Source organism: Urocitellus parryii, chromosome 1, assembly GCF_045843805.1.
Source record: "Urocitellus parryii isolate mUroPar1 chromosome 1, mUroPar1.hap1, whole genome shotgun sequence".
NCBI lineage: Eukaryota > Metazoa > Chordata > Mammalia > Rodentia > Sciuridae > Urocitellus > Urocitellus parryii.
Genome location: NC_135531.1, coordinates 116,530,334 through 116,549,591, shown reverse-complemented (window position 1 = coordinate 116,549,591; position 19,258 = coordinate 116,530,334). Strand labels below are relative to the sequence as shown.

General features: G+C 36.4%; 1 protein-coding gene and 1 long non-coding RNA gene across 2 annotated transcripts in view; one reads left to right on the top strand and one right to left on the bottom strand.

Moving 5' to 3' along the window:
* LOC144254362 (tRNA-uridine aminocarboxypropyltransferase 2-like) overlaps nucleotides 1–2,566 on the bottom strand; it is a 130,804-nt gene extending 128,238 nt beyond the window's left edge. The window contains exon 1 of the mRNA XM_077797445.1: nucleotides 2,143–2,566. Coding sequence (XP_077653571.1) covers nucleotides 2,143–2,360 — 218 coding nt within the window. The 5' untranslated portion in view covers nucleotides 2,361–2,566. The remainder of the gene's footprint in view (nucleotides 1–2,142) is intronic.
* Nucleotides 2,567–10,326: 7,760 nt separating this feature from the next.
* On the top strand, nucleotides 10,327–17,001 carry LOC144254126 (uncharacterized). The gene is made up of 3 exons (XR_013343419.1): nucleotides 10,327–10,415; nucleotides 12,213–12,390; nucleotides 16,065–17,001. It is a non-coding gene; the product is annotated as an uncharacterized LOC144254126 (long non-coding RNA).
* Nucleotides 17,002–19,258: the final 2,257 nt, after the last annotated feature.

Here is a 19,258-nt window from a genome sequence, read left to right as displayed (position 1 = left end):
AATAGAATGGTGAAAGTAAGACTCTTTGGTTAAAGATTTTATGCAAGCTTTATCATGTACTCTTTAGTCTATTCAGAACTACTATTCAGAACCACTATTCAGAACCACTGAAATGTTATCTCTTCAGAGATCTCCTCTGACACCACTTAGGTATTTTCTATCATAGCTTCCCATTCTCTTCCATCATTGCTTTTTTTTTCCAGTCTGTAATTACACATTTGGATGATTATTTGCTGTTTAATTGTCTGTATCCAGTAAGAGAATAAACACTCACATGGACATGGATTCCACGGTATTGTCAGTGATTAGCAAAGAAGACAATACAAAATGAATGTGTAGGTCTGTTGCTCAGATAAAAAGGTCTGGGCTAGAAAAACTGAGATATGGGTAATCCCTAACCCATGAAACCTGGTAAGATCTCAAGTTGAAACTGTGTAGGGTTAGAAGAGTAATAAACTTTAGAACCCAGATCTCAGGAAACTGAACATTTAGAGTTTGAATAGAATAGGCAAAGAAGACTAAGTTAGAAAAGCCAAATAAAATCAAAGGGAAACCAAAGAAGTAAGTTTTCAAGAAGTGAGTATTCAACTCCAGAATGCTGCCAAAAGAGTTAGTAAAAAGTGAGCCAGGTGCAGTAAAACCAGCTCCTCAAGAGGCTGAGAAACAGAAGGATCACAAAGTATGAGCCCAGCCTAGGCAACATAGTGAGACCAGTCTTAAAAAAAAAAAAAAAATAAAATAAAGGCTGGGGATGTAGCTCAGTTACAGATATCTTGCCTAGCAAGCACAAAGCCCTATATTCAATCCCTAACATGGGGTAAATAAAGGAAAAGTTCCCTAAGGAGGTTGCTGATGTCTTTAGTGAGAGCTATTTTGGGACAGTGTTATATCTAATGGCAAACTGCACAATTTTGATTCCAAGGTGAGGAAATAGAGGCATGGTTTAGTCTGGATCTAAATGTTTGGTTTAATTTAGTTTGGCCCATGTGTTGAAGGCTTGGCTACTGGCCATGGCACTACTGGGAGATGGTGGAATCTTTAAGAAGTGGGGCTAGTGGAAATAAGATGGGACCTAGTGGAAGGAAATTAGATTAATGGGAACATGACCTTGAAAGGGATATTGGGACCTCAGGCCACTTTCTTTCTCTCTACTTCCTGTCTGCCAGGAGTGAACAGGACTCCTCCACTTCCAAGTGTTCCCCACCATAATGTACTGTGCTGCCACAAACTCAAAGGAACAGGGCCAAGTGACCATGAGCTGAAACCATAAGCCAAAATAAACCTTTCCTCCTTTTAAGTTGATTATCTCAGGTATTTTGTCAAAGTAAGGGAAAGCAGACAAAAAAAAAGGAAAGGATCCACATGGAGGTTGCTGATGACTGATAGAGATCTGCTGTAATCAGGGAAAGAGATGCCTTGTAGGTACACACAGGAGGTAAAAAGACTGGTATATCTGAAAATATTGAAAATAAGCAAGCAGAGGAAGCAAATTTCACAATCCCAAAATACACCAGACCACAGAGGTAATCCCAAAAATTATGTAAACAGACATTTTATGAGCATTCAATGTTGTTGCTATTTTGCTTGTCTAAAAAACTTACTCTCCCCCAGGCAGAGTAGGGACTATACTTTATTCATCACTGCGTTCTTGGGACCCAAAATAGAGCCTGCATACTTCAGGTGCTCAGTAAGTATTTCTAAATAAATACAGAATTCTGAATAACAACCTTAATTATTGTAGTAGCCTTCTTGCTTGTCCCTCTCCTCCAATCCATTTTGTTGTTGTTTTGTTTTGCTTTACTTTGCTTTTTGTAAGAAGACTATGCTACTTAAGCACTGCAAGTATTGTCATTACACCTTTAAGAGCTCCCTCTCAGACTCTCAAGTTTCTTGGAAACGGAACTTATGCCTGATGATCCCATAATACGCTAATATCTTGCAGGACGTCAGGCTAAATAATCGAACCTAATAAGTGGCTTCTTACTAAAGAGCGATGTTAGGCGTTTTCAGTGACTCCGGGTCCACCAACCTAAACTGCCGCACCAAGCACCGCGCTGCCAGAGTCCTCCTACCCGACAGGGAGCGCTGCACCTCTGAAGGCCGCCACCTGCTGTAGTCCCCGCCCCCCGGCCCGGCGGTCACCTGCAGCGGCTGCACTCGGGCCTCCGCTCAGCCGGCTCCACAGGCAACTCCCACAGGCCGTCGGCACTCGCGCTATCGGCCTCTGCGCCCAAGGTGGACGCTACCAGCGATGCACCGCCCTCCTGCCGCTCCTCCTCACTAAGCGTCTGAGATCTCAAGGCCCCTGGCGGCCTCACGATGAGGTCCGGGGGTGTTCGCGCCTCTTTCTGCAGCTCCATGGCCAGTGCTCTGGTCAGGCCGTCGCATTGAGAACTTACTGACGCTGGGGGGCGCTACGCGCTATAGAAACCAGCCTACGCCGCTGGCGCCACGCAGCACGCACTCACGCACGCCACGTATGGGGGCGGGTCTCCGGTGCCCGGGCTTGGAGTCCCGCCCTGCTGCGGGGAAGGAACGAGCCTATTGGCCAGGGCCCTTTGGGACGTGCCACCAGGTAGGAAAGCATGAGTTGTGTGGGTGGCACTGTAGGTGAAATTAGGCCGCGTCCCTAAGACAGGTAAGGGCGTCCTCTCCCAAAGCACTCCAGATAACCGGATTTGAATGTAATACCCATAAAACTAAGGATAAGATGGAATTCTGCATTTCCTACCTTCTGGCTACAGTTTATAAGAATTAACTGAATTCCCAGGGTAAGTGCATCCATAGTAGTTTCAGTAGCTAGTTGAAGTACTTGGTAGCTAAATGACCAACAAAGGCCTACTGAAAACAGAACTCTTCTGCTGCTCTGTTTCATACTATGTCCAGTGCCCCATCCTCTGATATTTCTTCATACTCTTCCACAGTACACACCAAATAGTTGTTAAATGAAGTTTTTAAATTGTCCGAGACCCTTGGGATCAAGATGCAACAGGAGCCCTGGACTGGAGTATATATAGGTTTTATGGTTGAAAAAACCATAAAAGGTAACTACCTTTCCCCAATGTTTTATAGCTTCTGGTTAACTGAAATAGCCAGGTAGCTCAGTTTTTTTAAAAAATCAAAATGTAATCTTAGAATGAGGTTAGAAATGCTTCTTGCCCAAAATGAGTGCTGATTTCTTTTCATTTGTAATGTTTCCTGATATTTCTACTAACATACAACATTTAAAGAATTAAACTTGGTTTTCATCAATCATGTGAGTTGTTTTATGATCACAATTATACTAATTTTTTTGTCAAGAAGGATTAATAAAACAGACTACCAATAATATAATGGAGTAATATTATAATTCTTAAAATGTTTCTCTGTCAGTTTTCTCAGTCATCTTAAAATAATATTTGTGAATAGAATACAGGGTTGTTGTTTTCAACTATTCTGCACTATTTTCCCTTGGAAACAACACCCCTCTTTTCTTTTGGAGTACCCTATATAAGGTTAGAAAATGTCTGGAAAAGCCACATTTGATGGTAATAGGATGAGAAAAAGAATTGACACTTAAACCAGTTGGAATTGGGAGATAAATTAAACAGAGACTATAGGAAAGAAGATGAACCAAAATTTAAATAAATCCTGGCTACGGATTTAGGAGAATGAGCTTTAAATTTTTCTTTCCTTTTTTTTTTTTCCTAGTGCTGGAGACTGAACCCAGGGGTGCATTGCATTATCACTGAACTGTGTCCCCGGTTCTTATTTTGTATTTTGAGACAGGGTCTCTAAGTTGTTGAGAGTTTCACTAAATTGCTGGGCTGGCTTCCCACTTCCAATCCACTTGCCTCAGCCTCGCCTCCTGAACCATTGGGATTACAGGCACATGCCATTATGTACTGGTGGGGAAACAACTTGTTAACTGCATAAGTACACTTTTGTGTGACTATCTAAACCAAAGGAATCTGCTCCTCTCTAGTTTCCATAAATGCGCTCTCTCCAGGTACTGTGGCATACACCTATAATCCCAGTGATTTGGGGGCTGAGGCCAGAGACTGTAAGCTAGAGGCCAGCAATAGCAACTCAACAAGATCCTGTCTCAAAATTTTAAAAAGGGCTGGGAATGTGGTTCCATGGTAAGTGTCCCTGGGTTCGATCCCTAGTATCAAAAAAAAAAAAAAAAAGAAAAGAAAAGAAAGAAATATTCTCTTAAGTCATTTAAGATTTCTCTAAGCTCCCAACATTGCTATGAGAGAGCAAATGAGTCATCTTTGGCTTTCTCTTTAACATCCATATCAGATCATTGACTACCCTGCAAAGGATTTAAAATCCAGCCATTTAGCTCTCCCACTACTTTTTCCCTTGTTCATGTTTTTCTCATCTTGCATAGTCTATTTCCATTGTTATATATGTGGTCTGTGCCCTCTGTACTTCTCTTTAAAGAACAACCCCTAATCTGGGCCTGGTGGCTCACCTCTGTGATCCCAGCAACTCAGGCAAGAGGATCAAAAGTTTGAGGACAGCATCAGCAAAAAATACCTTTGTATTTAAAACAAAAAATAACCTGTCTTAAAACAAAAAATACAAAGGACTGGGGATGTAGCTCAGTAGTAAAGCACCCCTGGCTTCAATCTCCAGATCCCTAGTAACAACAACAACAAAAAAAGATATAATCAGAAAAGAGAGTCAGTTTCCCCTCTTGGAGGCAGGAAATTCACCCACTATTCAGATTTATGAGCTTTGATCTTGAAAAAACTGAGAAAATGTGATGTTACCAGTGGCATACTTGGTTTCAGAATAAAGACTATCAGTGACCCACCTTCTGGAAAATTCCAAGGCACTAGGAAGGGGAATAAAATATCGATGAGATATAACCAATTTACCTGTGGCAAGACATTTTAGTAAGATGTTAACTTATGTTTTGTTTATCTTTCAAGTAGATAACCTAACCATTATACTTCTTTCCATGGGTCTTTGTGTGGTTTGAAGACAACCTTGCCTGGTCTTATGGGAAGAAGAGGATACTTCAGTGGGAGAAGAAAGGGCCTGATAATGATAAGGATTGAATATCCTGCAAATCCAAGAAAATGTGAATTCAGCCCTGGATAAACCTTGATTTAAACGAAACAAAGATGACAATTTTTTTTTTGCTATGTACATTTTCTATTACTGTTGTAACAAATTACCACAGGTTTAGTGACTTAAAACAACACACAGTTTTTATATGTCAGGAATGTGATAATGGATTGCACAGGACTGAAATCTAGATGTTAGACTGTATTCCCTTGGAGACTCTTAAGAATCCATTCCTTTTTCATTTAGGTTGTTGGCAAAATTCAGTTCCTTGTTATTTTCTTTCTGGCTTATCACATGAGGACTATATCCAGCTTCTAAATGTTACCCATGTTCTTTGTCTCATTGTCCCCTTACTCCGTCTTAAAAGGCCAGCAATGATAGACTGAGTCCTCTCATTTTTCAAAACTCTTCTGCTTCTTCCAATACCTTTCTCTGACCAACCCTCTCTTTCTGTACCACTTCCATTTGCACATAGGTAAGACAGGATAGTCAAATCAGCAGCAGCTTTGTGTGTGTGTGTATATATATGTATATATATATATATATATATACATATACATATATATGTATATATATATATATATATATATATAATGTTTTATTTATTTATTTTTATGTGGTGCTGAGGATTGAACCCAGGGCCTTGCACATGCAAGGCGAGCTCTCTACCGCTGAGCCATAACCCCAGCCCCAGCAGCAGCTTTAATTCCCTTTTACCTTATAAAGTAATATATTCACCTGAGGTAAAAATCATGCCTCTGCCCACCATAAATTTGTTCAACTAAATTTATGATGCAAATTCATACAAACTACATATGGAAAAAAATGGAAATATGTATACAGAACATCAAATTTCTATCAAGATGATGAGGTTGGGGTCTATTTTCATTTTTTTTCCTTATATTCTACACAATGAACATGTAAGCAGTATTTCTAGAAAAATGTGGAAATTAGATATCAAAATTAATCATCTACAGTGGGTATGGTGGCATGCCTGAAATCCCAGCAACTTGGAAGGCTAAAGCAAAGGGATTACAAGTTGGAGGCCAGCCTCAGCAATTTAACAAGGCCTTAAGCAATTTAGTGAGGCTATGTATCAAAACAAAAAGGGCAGAGATGTGGCCCAGTGGTTAAGGGTCCCCTAGGTTCTGTCCCTGGTACCATAAATAAATAAATAAATCCAATTATCTGACTAGTTCCAAGTAATACAAGTAGAAACAGTTTCATTAATTCCATTCCCTGCTTTCTAGTCTTATGTGAATTAGTAGTGAGTCTAGTGATGCTTGTATTTAATACAAGTTCTCAAGCACATCTGCATGATTGTTTTAACCTAAATTGTTCTTAAATTACCTCATTGATGATGGGGAGTCTTCTCTTCCTCAAACCCCAGCTTCCTGTGCATTTCACTACACCCTTGAACTCTAGCGAAGGGGTCAAACTTGTCTTTCTCTGCAAGGCCTTCCTTCAGGCTTTTTCCCCAACATCTCACTAATATCTGCTAGACCATTTTTCATTGGATAGACCACTGACATAATGTCTATCTTTTTTTTTTAAGTTCCTGATAGTAGCTCTAAATAAATTTTTGTTATTGTTTTTCTGTCAGATTTTCTTCAGACATCTACTCCAATTTCCTGGCTATGCAGTTTTACTTTTGTACTTTCTTTAAATTTTAGATTTAATTCACTTGGAAATGTATTATGCCTTACACGAAATTTTGATTTTACACTATTTTTTAAAGCATCTTGTTTATTGGATTTGTATTTTTCAAACCCTAGTTTTTTAACGCACTTATTTTCATATTTTGAATTAAACATTTTGAGTTAAATAATTAAAATCTAATCAGATGACTGACAAACTGCTTAATTTATTTTAATGAAACAAAGATTAATTTAGTTACCAAAATCAGCTGATTTTAGGGTAGAATGGAACTTAAAGATGTTCCAGCCATTGCTTCTCAATCTTAGCTTACATTGGAATCACCTGAGAAAACTTACTCCCCCACCCCAAGTCAGATCATCAGAACCTGAGTGGAAATCTTGCAGGCACCAGTACTCCCATGAATTCTGTCTTGCATCCTGAGTTGAAAACCATTCATCTCACCTAAGATACTTTTTTTACAGATGAGAGGCTAAGCAAAGAAAATGACCAAGTAGAAAATTCAAGTTTTGTTACTTCAGATCTTTAGAGTTTTCCACTATACACATAGTTCTCAATCATTGGGGTGATTAGAATCCTTTATGGAGCATTCATAATTACTTGATATAGTCTTAGATTCTACCTCAAACCTATTGAAACAATCTGTAAATCCTTAGTTAAACCAGATGGCACCAAAGTTATGAACCATTGCAATTTACCTAAAGTAATAAGGTTTTTCTCATTAAAAGGAATATAAATAGCCAGGCATAGTGGGAAACATCTAATCCCAGCTATTGTAGAGACTAAGGCAGGAGGATTGTAAATTCAATCCCAGCCTGAGCAACGTAGCCAGATCCTGCCTCAAAATAAAAATACAGAAGGGCTATGGATGTAGCTGAGTGATAGAGGTAGAGTGCTTTCCTATCATGTGTAAAGCCCTGTGTTCAATCCCCACTACGCGGAAGGAAAAAGAAGCAAAGAAATCTCAGTAATAAACTTTTTTTTTGGGGGGGGGGGATTTTTTGTTTTGTTTTTGTTGGTGGTTTGGTTTGATTTTGATGACAGGTTCTCATTATGTTGCCCAAACTGCTTTCAAACTCCTGAACTCAAATAATGCTCCCACTTCAGCTTCCTGAGTATCTGGGACTGTACATACATGCCACCATGCCCAGTTCTCTCTCTTCCTTTTTCAAAAATCGATTAATCTTTGTTAGGTTATGTATTACTTGGGGGGGGGTTGCTTTGGCAATTTAAAAGTTTTGGGGAAAAGGTTGGATACAAGCATGACATTTGTGTGGTATGTATTGTTTGTAAACTATCTGATTTGGAGGAAACTTTCCCCACACAATAATTCATTGTCACAATCCCTTCTTTCCCTTGTTTTTCTTTCCTATTCTTTTTTTTATAATATCTTTATTTTATCTTTATGTGGTGTTGAGGATCAAACCCAGTCCTTGCACATGCCAGACAAGTGCACTACCACTTGAGCCACATCCCCAGCCCTCTTCCCTATTCTTGTAGTTATAAATTCTGTAAGATGTTGAAGTGAAACAGTAAATAAGTATAAAATTCAAGTAGGAATAATATGACACAGGATGATTAAAATTAGAATGACTAAAAAGTTACCAAGACCTTGGCATGTATAATATTTCAGTCTAAAAATATTATTTAATTAATAATTCATTGATAATTTAATCAGTCTTGGGGAAAAGCACATATTACTGAAAACTTTTCACTCGCTAGGCATTACCTTACAAGCTCTATCTCATAAAATCTTAGCAACAACCTATCAAGTAAATATGAGTGTTTACACTTTACAAAGAAAGAAACAGGCCTAGAGAAATTAAGTAACAAGATCACACAATAACTGTTTGAGATTCCGTAAATTGGAATTTTTTAACAGTGATGCTTAATACCAGAGTATTTGTTCTGCAAAACCGAATAAACACTAATAGTTCTAGAAGTTTCCTCATTTGAGCCAATAACTGAAAGTTATAAGCCCTGGCCCAATCTCTCTAATTATTCTCTTCTCAACTTGAAATGTAAAGGGAAATAGGGTACTATGAATTTCACTTAAAAGATAATGTGTATTAGGGCTGGGATTGTGGCTCAGTGATAGAGTGCTTTACCTAGACTGTGTTAGCCACTGGTTCAATTCTCAGCACTGCATATAAATAAATGAATAAAATAAAGGTCCAGGGGCTAGAGATATGGCTCAGCCATAGAGTGCTTGCCTTGCACGTTTGAGGCACTGGATTTGATCCTCAGCACAACATAAAAATAAATAAACAAAATAAAGGTATTGTGTCCATCTACAACTAAAAAAAAAAAAATTACAAGGTTAATTAACAAAAAAAATTTAAAAAAAAAAGATAACGTGTTTGAGGAGGCTGGGGTTGTGGCTCAGTGGTAGATTGCTCGCCTAGCACATTTGAAGCTTTGGGTTGGATTCTCAACATGATAGATAGATAGATAGATAGATAGATAGATAGATAGATAGATAGATAGATAAAGGGGTTGTGTCCACTTACAAATAAAAAATATGTTTAAAAAAAGATAATGTGGTTTGGAGCTGGGGATGTGTGGCTCAAGCAGTAGCGCACTCACCTGGCATGCATGCGGCCCAAGTTCGATCCTCAGCACCACATACAAACAAAGATGTTGTGTCCGCGGAAAACTGAAAAAAAAAAAAAAAGATAATGTGGGGATGGGGTTGTGGCTTAGTGGTAGAGTGCTTGCCTGGCATGTGTGAAGCCCTGGGTTCAATTCTCAGCACCACATACAAATAAATAAATTAAATCACGGTCCATCAGTGACTAAAAAATTAAAAAAATAGAGATGTGTTTTGTATATAGAGTCACAATCATTGAGTAGAGAAAAAAACACTGATGTACCTAAGCTACTACTTGTGCAGATCATGAATACATTGTATATACAATGTGTTTGTATTTAGTAGAAATGAGCAGAGAGAAGTTCAGTTTTGCTCACCTGCTTCCTCCAAAGCAACAACCCTGTATATGATTTCCTATAGTACCCTGCAAGGACCTTGAGGATAGGAATTGTCCTATATCCCTTACCCTTCTTATACTTAACCTACTTATCAGCAAGGACCCTCAAATACTCAGGTGGATGTCTGGAATATTAAGGAAAGATCAGAGATAGACATATGGATTTGAAGATTGATACTGATATTATGAAGAATGCTTTGATTTACAAAAAATAAAAGGAGTTCAACTTTTCCCTAGAAATGTCAGTGTTTGCCTGATTTCAGAAGGGTGGACCAGGGAAAATGAGCCATTGCTGGGCTATATTTTACCATAGCTAGAGCAGCACCATGAACTCATCTCATATCCCTTTGATTGGGCTGTAGGCATCCAGAAGATCTGGAACATAAATATGACCTCTGGTTCTTCTATAAACATTTATTTTAACTTACTGTTCAGGAGGGCAAGTTGAGGGTGGAGTTTGTGGTAAAAGGAATAGGAAACAAATGAGTGAGGAAAAATCTGAGAATTCTCAAAACAAATGTAAGTCCTTGAAATAGTATATATGTGATTTAACAAAAATAGAATTCTAAAATAAGTATCCTTTGAATTTCATTATAATACCAACCTAGAAATTCCTGCGCATATGAATATGATGCAGCCTTGCCACTGACATACGTCTTTGAACAATCTGAAATAGAGCAGCATATGATGAATTCCATGCTGCAACAGAAGGTATTATAGCAAAGCCCTGATGTTGTTTCTGAAATTATAACTTACATTTGCATAGCACTTTGAAATTTATAAAGTTATTCTATCAATGTTATTTTATTTGTTCTTTCCTGCCACTTTCATAATGTAAATAAGATATCTGTTATCTATGTTTGATAGATGAGAAAAGATGACAGTCTCTGAAAATGAAGTCTAAATTAACATGGCTATTTTAAGTGATAAAGCTGGGTTTAGAAAACAAGACCTTCTAATGCCTGGCCTGTTTCTGTTTCTCTTTCATTCTTTCCACACTGTTCAGTAGTTATTTGTTTCCCAATTTTTAAAGGTACAGATTCAAGATGCCTTAGAGCATAATAAATGGTTTGGCATCATGAAATTACATCGGATTGGAATTTCTATTTCCTGAGTTGCTCTTTCTTAACTAATCCATGATCACATGATTCAGTTAGAGGCTAGAGATGTTTTTACCATTGTCTCTTCTGGCAAAAGAGCTGAAACTGAGGAAGTAAACATGTCTGGCATAAGTTCTCTTAAGAATGCTTTTAATTTAATTTCTCTCTACTTTTATTATAGCTTTTCAAGTAACCAAAGAGATAATGGCTGTAATATATGAGCAACATAAATGTTTTTAAAACTCTTTTTCAGAAGAAAGTTTAAAACTCACACAATTGGGGCTGGGGTTGTGGCTGAGTGGTAGCGCACTTGCCTAGCATGCGTGAGGCACTGGGTTCAATTCTCAGCACCACATACAAATAAATAAAATAAAGATCCATCAACAACTAAAAAATATTTTAAAAAATCACATAATTGCTAAAGCAGATGTGACTATTGACAAAAGGGGGGGGAGTTTAAAGAAAAACTAAGCATTCAAATAATGTTAGAATATCAGATGTTCGATGTATGTGTGCGTTCATTGTGGCAGTCACATGGGAGATTTTAGATTTTACACTTTGGAAACACGTTATACACAAAGCATCTATGAATTAAAAATGCCATTTTACAGGAATATGATAGATGATTTATTTTGTTTCTTTTAGAAAATGTGTAAGTGTAGTTTAGCAAAGAGAATAGCAAACTGAAATGTTTCTCTTCTAAAATACCTTTTTTGTTTAAAAAAATTCATTAATTCTTGCATTCAAGTAAAAGCATTTAGATACAAGTTCCAGAACTAGAATGTAATATGACAATGTATCAGCAGACAATGATTAATTTTGGCCTGAGGTATATAGTTATTGGCATAAGTGATTTGTTACTTGCCCTTAAAAAGTCACGAAAATAAAAACATAGTGGCCAATCACTATTACATAATATAAGCCAATAGTTGAAGACTAAAAAGATTCATACTCTTCTATGTAAGGATTCTGGCTGTGGAAATGTACAAGGCAGCATTCCTCTGGTGAGCAAACTCCCAGGGGGTAACAGGCACTCTGTTTCCCACAGTTGGAATATTCTGAAGTTTCTCCAAGGAACCAGTAAGATAACTAATACATGCTCAATGCCTAACTACTATGGTAATCTCCTTCATGAGGAGCCTCTGTGCAAGAGTTTTATCAGCCTTGACCTTAATCTCAAACATTCAGCTTTTGAGAATAAAGAAACTCTCTTGATAGATAACACAATTATGTCACTGCATCCTAACCTGCCCACATAACAGTAACTTTATACAATGAGCAATATGTACTAATGATGCCAATAACTTAATGTAACCTATGAATATAAATAAAGCTGGCAGCTCAGAGGAACAGCTGTTTTACTTTAGCCCTGCACCTTGCTTCTGTCTCGTTTTGTTTTTCTTTACAGCTGGCACCTGAGACAGACACATTAACAGGGGACGGGAGTAGCTTACTGCCTGAAACAGGCTTTGACATGCATCTTTCATCTGGTACCCAGCCCCACTGGTAAGCTATGGGAAATTCCCTGATGCTCAACACCATCATCATCAAGCTGAACTTTCTGATTTACTTCACAAGCCTGGACTGTAAGTAATGCTGTTTACTTATTTATTTTCTGCTTTGCTAGCAGACATAAATTCTTGTTGCTCCTGGTACCCAGAAAGTGATTCTTTATGTTCAAAAGATTGGGAAGATATAGGTAAGAAGCTTCATGAGGAGCCATGGAGCTCCTGTGCTTGTGCTGGAAGTTTGTTTTCTTTGTCATGATGCCATTTCTAAATTTAAGCTTTATAATTCTCATCCCAGGCTCTCTTTCCCTCCCACACTGCCCACTGCCACCATCCCAGCACCTCCTGGGTGTGTGGCCCCTTTAAATTATCTGCAGTGGCCAGCAGCAGTAATCACCCCACCCCCACCTAGATCCTGATTTAATGGAAAATATGCAACAAGTACAGGAGAAAGGAAAAACTCATAATTTAGCTGTTTGTCCTATTAGGCTCAATCCCACTTGCCAATTAGAGCATGAACAATTAAAAACAAAAAGAAGAAAAAAGAACTCTCCAAAAAGAATATAAATTACAACTATTATTTAAGAGAATAATCTTATAAAATAAAAAGTGTTACAACAGTTTTCCTCACCTCTTAGCTTCTGCTGGATCTCTAGCTTTCCTAGCCTTATATTTAAAATGTAAATTACAGGGCCTATAAGACTACTAGGTTTATGAAAAACCAGTTTAGATGAAAGAAGGAAAAAAGTGTCCCTTTTAAATCAAAACTGCTTAGCTGGCTATCTCAGCTGTTTTCAGCTAGCTTTCTTAACCAGTTCCTCTCTAATGTTACAGCACAGAAAGACAAAAGTAAATAATTCCAAATGTACAAGCTTTCTTTTTCAATTTTTTTTTTCTGAGAATTTCACAGACTTCCAACTGACTCTTATCTGAGCTAAAGGTACACTCTGACTTGATGAAGAAGTTAGTATTACAGCCGTGTACATTTTTTAATATTCTACATAAGTTGATGTAGTTTTCTGATCAGTCTTATTTTATCTAACTATAAAGTTTTTTACATTCTGTCCTTGTCTAGACGCCAGTTTCTCCAGGGTTAGCTCTCAAATACATTCAAAAATTTATTTTAATAAATCATTCTGAGGATATAGACATGGTGATATTGGGGATTAAGATGACAACCATCTGAAACCTTTGATTTCAATGTCCATCATGGCTGTTGGATTTTATACCTGGCATTTCCAGTTGTACAGACCTGTCCTATGTCTGTCTATATATTAGGTACTTGTTATCAAAAATGGTATTTAGACAAATGAGCACTCATAAATGAAAATTTAAACCAAAAAAAATGAATCCAAATAATTTAATTCAAATTAAGTAATCAAATAAAAATATAGATGTATTTAAAATTCTAACTCACAAATATTTTCTAGGTGGTCAAACAATGAAGTGTTGATTTCTATAAATCTCTACAATGTAATGTAATAGTCATTGTTTCTGGGATTTTTCTTCAACTGGAAAGGAATGATTAATACTGTTAATTACATTTTTCTGATATTTTATTATTTTTACAGTTAAAATGAGTAAATTAAACTTAACATAAGTGGAATGAATCTTCATAAATAGGTTTTCTCAAATGGATAAATTAACAAAGAAATTTAAGATTGCTTTGTCTGGGCCTTCACTAAAGCAAGGTTACTAAGAGTTAAAGTTCTAACAGGTGTAGTTATATATACAAAGGGTCCAAAATGTTTCAGCTGTATTCAATTAACATAATATAAACAACTAAGTATTTCATCTTATTTAGAGGAGTAATTTACCTAAAGTTAAAATTTTACAAATTTTCAAATTATAAATTTAAAAGGAAAGAAAGATATATAAGATTGTAACGGGGAATTAAATATAAGATGTTTTCAAATTATAAATTTAAAAGGAGAGAAAGATATATAATATTGTAATGGAGAATTAAATATAAGATGGTTTGTGATGGGAAATTAGATATAAGGCTTGTGGAAGGAGTTAGACATAAGATTTATGATGGAAATTAGATATAAGGCTTGTATTAGTATATAAAGGAAAAAGAAAATGTTTCTGGGTAAGAAAGTCTTGTGTGGTAAAAATTGTGAAACAATAAGAGGGTCTGGGTAAGTGACAAGAGTGTCTGAGTAAGTGATAAGAAAGTCTGTGTAAGTGAAGGTTATACTTCAAAAAGTTTGTATTTGTGATTAAGTTAGCTATAATTAGCACAGTCCATTAAATTTATTTGAAATTTAATCTACTGATATAAAGCAAAGTCTGAAACATTGGTCTACTCTTACCAAGATAATTTTCTTGTATTTGTTAAGTTTTATTACTTGGGAAGTTAAGTCTTAAGAAAATTAAGGTGTGTACCTGTTTTAAAGACTTAAATGATTACTTTGTAACTGGTTAAAATTGTAATTTAGGTTAAAACAATATTGTTGACACCCAAAATATATGTGTCTAGGTATATATGTGTGCATCTGAGAACTATTCTGTTTAAGCTTTCCCTAAGTGTTATGTAAAAGTTTAAAGACCTGTCTTATATCTGTTTGCCTTGACTAAGTCAATTTCTACACTGTTCCCTAAATGTATAAGAGATTTAAGGATATCCTTTGATTTTTGTTAACCCATACAGATCTGTAATTATTACTATACACTCTGGATTCTCAAGTGTACTTTAAAAGTAAACTTCATTAAATATAAAGCTTAAGAGAACACTTTCCCAAGTTGGTGTTCTCCAGACTAAAAATTACATGTTATGAAGTTTTATCAAAAAATAGGTTTTAAAAACATTATTGTTTGTCCAACATTGATAAGCTATTATTTTAGAATATTATGCTACATTCCAGATTCTAAATTTTTCTTCAAAGTTTAACTTTATTAATATAAAAACATCAGTGTAATTATAAACATTAATGTAATTGTGGTGCTGTTAACTGGTTTCTTCATATTCTAAAAGTAGTCATATAAAGTCTTTTGAATATAAGGTTTAGGAGAACATCTTTACAAAACTGGTGTTCTCCAAATTAAACTTCTCTATAACAGTGGTCTATTATAAAAATAACAAATCTAGGGGGCTGGGGATGTGGCTCAAGCGGTAGCGCACTCGCCTGGCATGCGTGCGGCTCGGGTTCGATCCTCAGCACCACATACCAACAAAGATGTTGTGTCCGCTGAGAACTAAAAAATAAATATTAAAAATTCTCTCTCTATCTCTCTCTCTCCTCTCTCACTCTCTCTTTAAAAAAAAATGAATAAAAAAACATTTAAAAAAAAATAACAAATCTAATTAAAACTTTATCTGTGAGCTTTTCAATTCTATAATTAGATAAAAATAATCTGTCATAAATTATAAAATTTTGTATTACTCTCTATACTGAGAGGTAACGTCAGATATATTTTTAATAGGCAATAAAGAGAGCCTGTTTTATTTAAGCTTTCACAATTTGAGATGTAAAGATATTTTTCCTCTTCCCCACAAAAGTGTTTGAGGCTCTCTTGCTTTACTTGATTTGTATTTCATATGTAATGTTAAATTATGTTAACTGATTCACATAGACTCAAAAAATGAGATATAAAAACTTTATAAAGTAATATTTAAGAAAGAGACTAATATTATTTTCAAAATGAAACACCTTATCTAAGATTTGTCTAGAGACCACCTCACCTGAGTTAAGATCATATGCTTCTAATCACATGCAAAAAAAGATATGCTACTCTGCTTACACCAACAGGTCCTATTTGGATTCCGGTTTGGTTCATGAGACCTGTCAATCATGAGTTGCATAAAGGACTTCACAACTCATTCCCCAAGTTTCATTTGACCTTGGATGAGGAGGATTCTGTCAAACAAAAGACAATCACTCTCCTTGAATGAGAAGGAACACCAAAAGATGGCCCCAATATACCCGACCTCCAGTGAATTGGGGAGATATAAAATCATTAACAGCCTCAATTCAACAGCTGTTGGCTCAAAAGGGATTAAAATACACTCTGGAAAATTTGGTTACTGCTTTTTGCTAAATTTACACACAAAACTCTGTAATTGTTTTGATCCTTATGATAATGTTTTTCTGCTATTATACCCCAGCTATGGGAATTCCAGAAAAAATCAGACTCCTTGTTCTTAAGTGGATGTTTACCAATACTGGCACTGTTTTGTTATGCTTGTTACTGTTAATGCCTACCTTTTTTTTTTTTTTTTTTTTTTTTTTGCCTCCACCAACATTAAAGAGAAAACAAATGTTATTCATCCAAAACTCCATACAACAGAAAAAGGGGAGCTGTAAGGATTCTGGCTGTGGAAATGTACAAGGCAGCATTCCTCTGGTGAGCAAACTCCCAGGGGGTAACAGGCACTCTGTTTCCCACAGTTGGAATATTCTGAAATTTCTCTCAGGAACTAGTAAGATAACTAATACATGCTCAGTGCCTAACTACTATGGTAATCTCCTTCAAGAGGAGGCTCTGTGCTAGAGTTTTATCAGCCTTGACCTTAATCTCAGACACTAAGCTTTTGGGAATAAAGAAAATCTCTTGTTAGATAACACAATTATGTCACTGTGCCTAAACCTTCCCATATAACAGTAACTTTTTAAATGAGCAATATGTACTAATGATGCCAATTACTTAATGTAATCTATGGATATAAATAAAGCTGGCAGCTCGGAGGAACAGACCTTTTACTTTGGTCCTGCACCTTGCTTCTGTCTCTTTTTTTCTTTACACTTCTATACATATATCCGTCAAGCCAGAATTATTCTAAGACAGTATAAACCATGATGTGAAGATCAGTAGTATATGTAAGCCAAAATAGTCCATAACCCCCCAAAAAGAATTTAGAACATGGATTTAACTAAGGTGGATATTTCATATTTGAGAGTTCATAATTCCTTTAAAAAGTTTAGCTGTATTATAAATAATAAAGATCTAACTGGACAAGAGCTAGGTTTTATATTTTGGTGCCAAACTACAATATGTTCAAACCAAAAATCATGATAAATAATCTGAAATAATATGAAATCAGTCCTATTCTAGATACTTTAGGAAGTCTAGCCAACCCTTTTTCTATCTCCTACCCCAGTTTCTTATACCTTTACCCACAAAGTCCTCTTTCCTAAGTAAGAAGCTCTTGATTCCCTACTTGGCCCTGAGCTTTGGAAAACATCCTGTCTTCCCTTACACATGACAATCTAAAAGTTCTTTTCTATTATGCTTCTGTATTTTTCTCAGCAATTAAAAATCAGTTTTTAAAAAGTAATAAAAATGTTTTCAAGGGATTTAAAGATCATTAGTTCAACCATGCAAGTAATTCAGTAATAACGAGGAGCTTGCTAGTCTTGTCATTTGTTATGTTCTTCTGAGTCCCAATAAAAATCTCTAGCCTCATACCTAGGCCTTCCTGGTTGGTAAATCTGTTTTGTTCCTTCTATCACCACAGAGTGCCTCCACTAAGACCAGCCTCCTAATACTCTTGTCCAGGGAACTGGTACCTCCTTAACTCCTGGCTTATTCCCCCAGTACTATACACCATAACAATCCTCCCTCTCAAGTCACCCCTGGATACTCAGTTGAACTTTCCTGGTGGTGACCACTTTGCTGGCTCACCACTGTTATCTGTAGCTGTACTTCCTGGAGACCAAATTCTGTAAGACTTGGAAAGATTACACAATGATGCCCCATGGAGCAAATTTAGCCCACTAACATTTGGTTTGGCATATTCAATGCTTGAAATGCTTACATTTGAATGTATTTAAGCCAGCACTCCCTACACTATCTGTCCCTTTATTAATTTGCTTTCTGCCTTGGACTTGATGTCACTGAGTTAAGATTCTTAGGGAGAGAGCCCCTCCACTATCCCAAGCTCATCATCTTAGCTGAGTTCTACTCTGTTACTTCAACATAATGTCTAATTTCAAATCTCAATTTTTCTAGTCTTTCAATCCCCATTGACGTCAGTAAACCCTTGTAAAATGACAACACAATCTTAGATTCTCAGAAGGAGAGATGGAGAAGGTACTCTAGAATCACTAGATACTACTCTAGAATTACTGACTTGTTTACTACAACCCTCCAAATTACAGCTACTCTCCAAAGAAATCTGAAAAAAAAGTCACCAGAAGAGGGAAGCAAAGAACAACCCAAATTTCCATGATGATGCAAATCTGATTAACTACTTATATAAGTAGTAACTGAAGTTTTGACAAATTTGAAACAACCAAGCAGGAATGTATATTGCCCAACTTCTCCATGTACAATAGGTTCAGGGCCCTTCCAGAAAGTTCTCTCAGCCTCAAGACCACATCCTCTAAGAATTCATTCCTATATTTCCTACAACATGTCAAAAATGTGTGGAGTTTTGAAAAATATGTCATATCAGTTTGGGGAAAGATTTGGAGGGGGGAAAGAGTCTAGATAAGTGAAACAAAGAAGAATAAGTCCAAATGGGGTAAGAAGCAAAGAAGCATGAAATAAGGAGGAAGTGGAAAAGGGAAGAAGGGAAGCAGAAAAACAAATCAAGAATTTATTGAGCATATACTAGGTACTAAGTGTACACCTGATCCTTTTATAGATAGAATCTCACTTAACATTCACACCCTCTCTTAAATTCAGAGATTAAAGGTCAAGGACACAAAGTAACAAAGTTGGAATGTAGAGCCATTTCGTTAGCTCAAAAGTCCATGCCCTTCCGTGACACCAAAACTCTCTCAAAGATGGTGTATTTTATCTGTGCAGCCAACGTTACATGAAAACTAACTCAGTAGTGCTTCACATGAGTTGAATGAGTAAATTTAACTTATAGAACAATCCTGTGAGATAAATAGTATGTTTTCTCTTTTCATAGATGAGGAAACTAAGGATCAAGGAAGTAATATATATATTACAAGTCCAGAGTGCTTACAAATATATTTGCAGTGTAGTATCTCTT